Source organism: Tupaia chinensis, unplaced genomic scaffold (genome assembly GCF_000334495.1).
Source record: "Tupaia chinensis unplaced genomic scaffold, TupChi_1.0 Scaffold139431_1, whole genome shotgun sequence".
NCBI lineage: Eukaryota > Metazoa > Chordata > Mammalia > Scandentia > Tupaiidae > Tupaia > Tupaia belangeri.
The window spans coordinates 1,258,074-1,266,041 of record NW_006199316.1 but is presented as its reverse complement, the minus strand read 5'-3'; the positions used below and the strand labels follow the sequence as shown (position 1 = coordinate 1,266,041).

Below are 7,968 nucleotides of genomic sequence, written 5' to 3'. Positions count from 1 at the left end.
AAGGGGGTTGGGGGCAGTGTGGAGACGGGCGCTTTGAGAAGCAGTTCGTCTCAGTGCATGTCCCCCCCCCCCCAGCCTCCCCGGAGCCAGCCAGTGTCTGTTCTCTCGGTCAAAGAGCCAGTTAAACCTGTAACAGGTGCCTCCCTGAGGCAGGTCACATGCCCTGGAAATCCAAATTCTGGTGGGGGGGTGGGGGGAGTGAGAGTGCAAGTGTCGAGGCTCCAGAAGGAAAGCATCCTAGCCCCTGGAGCAGTGTTCTATAAAAAGATGGTGGCAGCATCAGAAACGTCAGAGGAGAACTTACCCATGATTCATCGTTCCCAAAGCTTCCTGACTCATCGCTCAATGGCCTTGATTGACCACAGGCAGAAGAGGCAATGCTCAGTTTCATTTAGTTGTACATAGACAGCTCTGCTCTGTAACCACAGCGAGAGAGAGGCGGGTTCAGAATTGCAGCCAGCATAGTCTAAGATACCAGGTCTCACCTCTCCCAGAGAGTGTGAGATGCACAGGTTTCCGCTATCACGGGAAGAACTATCGGGGATGGGTCAAGTACAGGAGGGTGGTCCCAATGACCTCTTAAGATTGCCAGTGTCGAGAACCAGCAGTTAGCGTAATGGCTATGTCGCTGGACTCCCATGTATTCGACCGTGGTTCACGTCCCAGACCCCCTGGCTTAAAACTCACGCCAGGCGCGTGTGCGGGCGTGCCCAAGATCCCGAGAGGAGAATGGAGGAGAAGGGATTGCGGCGTGACCATCCCTCCTGGGGGGGGATTTCTCGCTTTCTGTCTCTATGTCGCTCTCTGTCTGTCTGGCGAGCGCACGCGCCCTATAGCAAAAACCTCTCTTAAAAAAAAGAAAAGAAAAAGATTGCCAGTGCCCATCACGGAGCTCTGCGTGCAGGGTGACGTCTTAAAAGCATTTATACATTAGGTTTCCCTTAAGGGAGAATATGCCCCTTCAAAATAGAACTGGGGACTACCCCGTGGTGTGGTGGTTAAGGCAACTAGATCCCACATGGCCAACTGCATGACTTGGGTCCCAGACCCAGTGGCTAGAAAAACATGCTCGGCGCGTGTGCATACACACCCAAAATCCCAAAAGGAGGGATACATGGAAAAGAGATTGCAGCGTAGCCATCCCTCATCCGGGCTGCGTTCTCAGTCCCCTTCTCTTGGTCTATGTCCCGTGAGGACACTTAACCTCTGGCAAAATTGGGAAGGAAAAAAGACCCCCATTAAATGTGCCTCGTTAACTCTGGATCTCCACAACCATGAGCAGAATAAACATCGTTCTTTATAAATTAGGAAAAAGGTGAGAAGGAAAATCAGGGACCCATAATAACGTTTGTGGACTGAAAAGGCTTTTTTCAGACTTTGTGTAAGACTTTGATACAAGGTGGAGTCCCTGGTGGGGTGAGACATTCCAGCCTCGGGGTACAGTCAGCAGCTGAGCTGCAGTGCGGCAAGCCACGTAGCAGACCACAGGTGCAGATCCTGGGGAGGGGTCAGAGGAGGGGGTCACAGCATGACAAGATCCTGTGGAAGGTGGTTTTCTCTCTCTGCACGCACATGTGCTATCTTGGAGGGAGGAGAAAGAAAAAAACCTAAAAAAGAAGAGAAAGCCATGAGGCCAACATAATGGATATGTCACTGGAACCCCACAGAGTCGACTGCAGTTTGAGCCTGGACCCGGTGACTTAAAACACCAGGCATGTGTGCATGCATGCCCGAGATCCCTAGACCAGAACAGAGGAGAAGGGATTGTGACATGGCCATCTCCCTGGGGAGTGATTTCTCGTTTTCTGTCTCTGTCTCCGTCTCCCTGGTGAGTGCACGTGCTCTGTAACAAAAATCTCTCTCAAAAAAAGAGAAATGCAGAGAGCGATGAAGAGCCAGCTGAGGGTGCCCATGCAGACGCTCTGGGCCGATTTAGGGGTGGGCGAGTAGTTCTGTGAGCTGGAAGAGGATGCCAGGGCAGAGGAGAGTTTATGTGTCCACTCATTTGCTTGTTCAGTGATCAGACAAGTATTCATTATTGTTTACTATGTAACAAGCACAGATGTGGGTGTTGAGAGAAATGAGTCAAATACGACAGTCTCTTCTCTCAAGGAAATCACAGTCTGGTGATAGAGACAACGGGTCACATCCCTAGTAAAAATCGCTCCCTGCTCCAGGAACAGAGTCAAGCTATGCTGGGAGGCGGGAACTGGGAGGAACTCAGCCCTATGAGCTGAGTGTGAAAGGTGAGGAGGAGTTAGGAGCTGGCCAAGTGGAAGAAGGAAGCCTTCAGGACACATCTCACAACAAGTCAAGGCCGGAGGCTGGGCTGAGCGGGGCCAGCTGGACCTCTCGGGGGGTGGTTTGAGTGGGGTCTCCCACCGGCAGAACTAGGGAGGAAGGCGAGAGAGAAGAGTTGGAACCAGCCTAGACGTGCGGGCTTAGTCCTAAAGGTGGTGAGCTAGTACTGGAAATGTCTACAGTGGGCAACGAGGAACGCAGACGTCGGTAGGACGGGAGAGGTCCTGGGCAGATCATAGGGACTGTGGTCACTGGCCCTTTTTCTTTTTCTTTCTTTCTTTCTTTTTCTTTTCATTCAAGTTGTTACCATAGGGTGCATGTGCTCACCAGAGAGACGGAGAGAGGGCAAGTGAGAAATCACCCCCAATGACGGATGCGCATGCCGCAACCCCTTCTCCATTCTCCTGTTGGGACTTTGGGCACACATGCCCACATGCCCGGCATGATTTTCAAGCCACCAGGCCTAGGACTTGAACCATAGTCGACCATGCGGGACTCTGGCACCTTAATCACCACACCACGTGCTGGCCCCTATTAGCCCTTTCTTGAGCCAGGAGAAAAATCAGAAGGAACTGAACTGGAGTGGATTCAGTAGGGCCTGGCAGGGTGAGTGAATGAGAAATTGTAACTGGGTCATTCCCAGCCTCTGACTTTGGTGACCAGTGCTGTTCCCAAGGCAGAGTCAGGAGGAGGCGATTTCAGGAGGACGGTGCTGAGTTCATTCTTGCACACGTTCCGGGTTGCTGCAGGACACCCATGGTGCCCTCCGTACCCCATTTGCACGCGACATTTTCCAGAGACTCCTCCTGCCCTTCGGCCTAGCACGGTTCCTACCCCGCCACGCCTGCTGCAGCCTGAGCAGCCTGCGGGCCCTTCAGCTGGCCAGGCTGTGTCCTGCATCCGGGCCTCCGACTAGAATGCCATTTCCCTTCTCATGGCTTTTACCTGGCCAGCTGCTGCTCATCATTGCAGACTCAGAGGTCACGTTTTTTTTAGAATTATTTATTGGGATCAGGAAATGACATAAAGGTTACATCACTGAACTCCCATGTAGTCGACCGTGGTTCTAATCCTGGACCCAGTGGCTTAAAACTCAGGCCAGGTACATGTACATGCGTGCCCAAAATCCTGATAGGAGAATGGAGGAGAAGGGATTGAGGTGTGATCATCCTCCCGGAGGGTGATTTTTCACTGTCTCTCTGGTGAGTGCATGCACCCTATAGCCAAACTCTTTTAGAAAATTATTATTTGTAGATTTGCTATAGGATATGTGCAGTTATGAGAGAGAGAGAGGGCGGGGAGGGAAGGGAAGGGGAGAGAGAGAGAGGGACAGTACGAAAACAAGCAACCAGGTCTGGGACTTGAACTGTGGTTGGCCATGTGGGAGTCTAGCACCGTAACCACCATACAACCTGCTGGCCCAGGATGTCACATTTTCCTCCATATGAGACATGTACTCACCAGAGAGAGACAGTGAGAGGGAAAGTGAGAAATCACCCCCTGGGGGGATGGCCATGGCTCAATCCCTCCTCCATTGTCCTCCCGGGATCAGCATGCATTTCAAGCCACCAGGTCTGAGACTTGAACCAGAGTCAACCGTGTGGGAGTCCAGCAATGTAACCACTACGCCATCTACTGGCCCCAAGATGTCACATCTTTGAAGAATCCTTCCCTGGCACTTTCTACCACTTCTGCAATCCCAGAGAGGGTTCGTGTGACTCTGTCACCAGCCCAGCAGTCCCAACTCCATCACAGAGATCTACAGGCATGTCTTCTGTCCCCTCCTCCACTGTCGTGACCACCCCCAAGGCAGGTGGCATCTCTGTGTCCATGGTGCCTGGCATAGGTGGAAAGTAGGACATCAGTAACTGTTAAAGGAACAAATCGTTGGAAATCCCAGAGGTGAAATGAAGGCACCCAGGGCAGACGTGAGCATCACACTTTACGGCTCCCACGGCTCCCTGGTCCTCTTCCCCGGGCATTATGTCACCCAGTGATGAGATGCTCCCTGATCAACTGGACCTGTGGCTGTTGGCTTGGTTCTGTGTGTGGATTAGAATAGACAGGAGGACCTGGCGGCCTAGGAAGGCGGGCGGTGAATGGGAACTGAAATGGGACTGGCAGCCATCCAGGGTGCAAGTTTCAGAAGGAGCCTGGCCAAAGTGCTGGTTGCCCTTCCTCCGTCTAAGCTCCTGGGCCCTGTTTTCTACCACCACCTGGTGGCCACATCTGTAAACAACAGTCCCCTGAGCTGAGAGAGGTGGAGGCAGGGGTGGGCCCCAGAGGTGGGCTTAGAGGGTCATGACTCTTTGGGAGCCCCGTGCACACTTGTATGTGTGGGAGATGTGCCTCGTTCTGGGGAGACGGTTGGAGCTTCTTTCCCAATCCTAGTGCCTCCTAGAAGACAGGGAATTCCTGTTTTAAATGATTGATTCTTGCTTTTCTCCCTCACCTGAAAGCGCTTCCGGAGCCTGAGTTAGGGATCTATACAAGAGTAAGTAAAACACCAGCGTTGGCTAGGCCAGCAAGTGGCGTAGCGGTTATGCCAGCTGGACTACCCGCAGGATCGGCTGCGGTTCGAGCCCCAGACCCGGGTTCTCCCAGAACTCCCAGCAGGTGTGAGTGCATGCCTGAGTAGGAGAACAGAGGAGAGGGGAGTGTGTGTGTGTGTCCATCCCTCCTGGGGATGATGGTGAGCTCTCCCTCTCACTGTCTCTGTCTCACCGGCATAGCACACAGTGCCTACTAAAAATAAATAACGACCTGGCTGTGTCCAGCGTAGAACTGCGGTGTTACCGCGGTCTGAGCCCCAGAACCCGGTGACCCCAACATGGTCGCATTACTCACTCTGTTCTCGTGCACATACCCTGACCAGGGGAGTTAAATGAGTTTGGGATCATTGTTTCTCTTGATCTAAGTACTGGTAGTACTACTTTAACTCAGAGTATGTCATATACTAAATAGGGTACCAGTTTGCTGACTGGTCCTTTGTAAGGATCCGTCCTATATGGGGTGCCATTTTGCTGTAATAAAAAAGAAATTAAAGAAACTTCCTCAGTACAGGGCCCACCCTGTTACCCCCCTGTTCTCTCAGGCATGTACTCACACCTGGTGGGAGTTTCTAGAATGAACCCAGGTCTGGGGCTTGAACCATGAGCCTGTTCTGTGGGGAGCCCAGCAGCATAACCACTACACCATTTGCTGACCCAAGCCAGTGCTTGTGTTTTACTCACTCTTGTATATGATCCCTAAACTCAGGCTCCGAGAGTGCCCATATACATGGTTCCCCAGCTAGTGTACCGCAGAGCCAGACTCTCACTCACCCTGTCCCTCCCCTTCCCGTTCCTTCAGGAGTGCCAGCTTCTCTCAGGGCACCAGGGCCTCGTTTCTCATGAGGAGCGACACGGCCGTGCAGAAGCTCGCCCAGGGCAATGGCCACTGTGTCAACGGGGTGAGCGGCCAGGTCCACGGCTTCTACAGCCTTCCCAAGCCCAGCCGGCACAACGCGGACCTCCGAGACAGCACCTACGACCTCCCCCGCAGCCTGGCCGCACACGGCCACGCCAAGGGCAGCCTCACGGGCTCGGAGACAGACAATGAGGACGTGTACACCTTCAAGACGCCCAGCAACACCCTGTGTCGGGAGTTCGGGGACCTCGTGATGGACAACATGGACGTCCCCTCCACCCCGCTGTCAGCCTACCAGATCCCTCGGACGTTCACGCTGGACAAGAACCACAACGCCATGGCCTTGGCCACCCCTGGGGACTCGGCCGTAGCTCCCCCACCACGGCCCCCCAAGCCAAGTCAGGCAGAAACGCCCCGCTGGGGCAGCCCGCCGCAGAGGCCGCCGGGCGGCGAGAGCAGGCCCGGCTCTGCGGCCGCCACCATCCCCAGGCGCAACACTCTGCCCGCCATGGACAACAGCCGCCTTCACCGAGGTCAGTGTCAGCCCTGGCTGGGCGCCGGAGCGGGGCGAGGCGGTTCTGGGTGAGCCACGGCAGGGGAGCGTGGAGACCCCGGGTCACTGATGTGCACTGGGGTGGGCGTCTCCCACCAGGGCCGGAGGGCCCCCAGCACTGGAGGCAGCTGTGGACGTCACGCCCACAGGGGCGGGGGGGCAGCGCCTGCCGGCAGCTAGAACATTCCCGGTTGGCGGTAGTACTCGCCCAGGGTTTGGACATCCACGTCAACTTTTATTCATTTATATATCAAAGATTTTGAAAATATCAGAAGCCGCAGCAGGTGGATACTGCGGGAAGTAGAGGGCGGGCGCCTAAGCGCCGGCAGGGGGCGCCCCACGACTGGTGCTCCCACCAGGCTGGGGCTGAGTGCGGAACGACAGAGGTGCTGCCGTGTCGTGCGGGGTTGAAAGTAGCCCCTTCTGCAGTAGGAGTGGGACCCTTGGGCTGCACTGGCGAGGGTCTGGGGAGGGGCCGACACGTGGACCACCAGGGAGGACACTCGATCTCTCTCCTGTGTTGTAGCGTCGTCCTGCGAGACCTATGAGTACCCACAGCGTGGTGGAGACAGCGCGGGCCGGTCTGCCGAGTCCGTGGGCGAGAGCTTCGGTGCTTTCCTGGTGAGTAGGGGGTTTCACCAGGAGTCCTGGGAGTGTGGGGGGATTACAGCTCACCCCATTAAATGCACTGCCCCAAAGGAGAGATGAAATCTGTGTAGGGTTCTGCCTAGGTTCCCAAATCACATGCTAGCCCTGGACACTCTAGTCCAACAGAGATGCCTGTACTTGGGCAGACTGCATTCCAAGACTCCCCTGAGAGCAACCCCAGGGGCTCTAGAACTCCAAGACCCAGGTTTGGGGTGCGGGGGGAGGGGAATCATAGAAGGCAGTGGGCCCTTCCCCATAAGGTCTCACCGAAAGCAGGGGTGCCTCAGTGTGAGACCACAGGCAGGCGTGGCACTGGGCGGCTGGCAAGGTGGTGGGATACATTGGCGTGGTGGGTCCCAGGCTGCCTTGTGGAGGGGGCCCGCTGCAGGTCCCCAAGGTGTCAGGCACGCAGACCCGGGCCTGGCTTTGCCCACCCTGGACAGTGGAAACTAGGTAACCAAGGCAGCAGCAGTTCCGTGATACATCGGCAGGCAGGAACAGCCAGGCTCTGCCCAAGACTGCTGCGTCCCACGATGCCCAGGTGGTCACCTAGCTGCCGGGCGAGTGCTGGGCACACAGGAAGCACAGCAGGACTTTGTCCTCACCCTCCAGCACCAAGGTTCCCAATTGGCACTTGCCCATCAGGGCCTGAGCTGCTGACCTGCCATAGCGAGTCTAGACTTGAGGTGGAGGGGCAGGTCCTGAACAGACCCTGACTACTCAGGGCCTGGCTGCCTCTGCCCGATGAAGGCAGAGGGGGATTACAATCCACCCCAGAAACCTGGGTGGACCCCCGTACCAATATACCAGGGGCTTATTGAGGATACCTCATACTGTAGGTTTAGTACACATCATCGGTGGAGCCCCAGGGGTCACAAACATGCAAAGGGGTGCCCCCCCCGACTTCTTCCATCTCCCCCTTCACCTTTCTGTTCGGTCTCCTTTGCAGCTCTAACCTGTAGCTCACTCAGTCATGATGCTCTCACTGCCTTTGTGTGTGTGTGTGTGTGTGTGTTCGCCAGAAATAGAGAAATCACCCCCGGGGGGTGGGCGGGTGG

The 7,968-nt window shown here is 55.5% G+C and overlaps 1 protein-coding gene across 1 annotated transcript in view; it reads left to right on the top strand.

Moving 5' to 3' along the window:
• Nucleotides 1-7,968, top strand: part of GAB2 (GRB2 associated binding protein 2) — a 54,180-nt gene that overhangs the window by 39,568 nt on the left and 6,644 nt on the right. Inside the window, exons 3-4 of the mRNA XM_006161900.2 lie at nucleotides 5,653-6,242; nucleotides 6,789-6,883. Of these exons, the coding sequence (XP_006161962.1) occupies nucleotides 5,653-6,242; nucleotides 6,789-6,883 (685 nt within the window). The remainder of the gene's footprint in view (nucleotides 1-5,652; nucleotides 6,243-6,788; nucleotides 6,884-7,968) is intronic.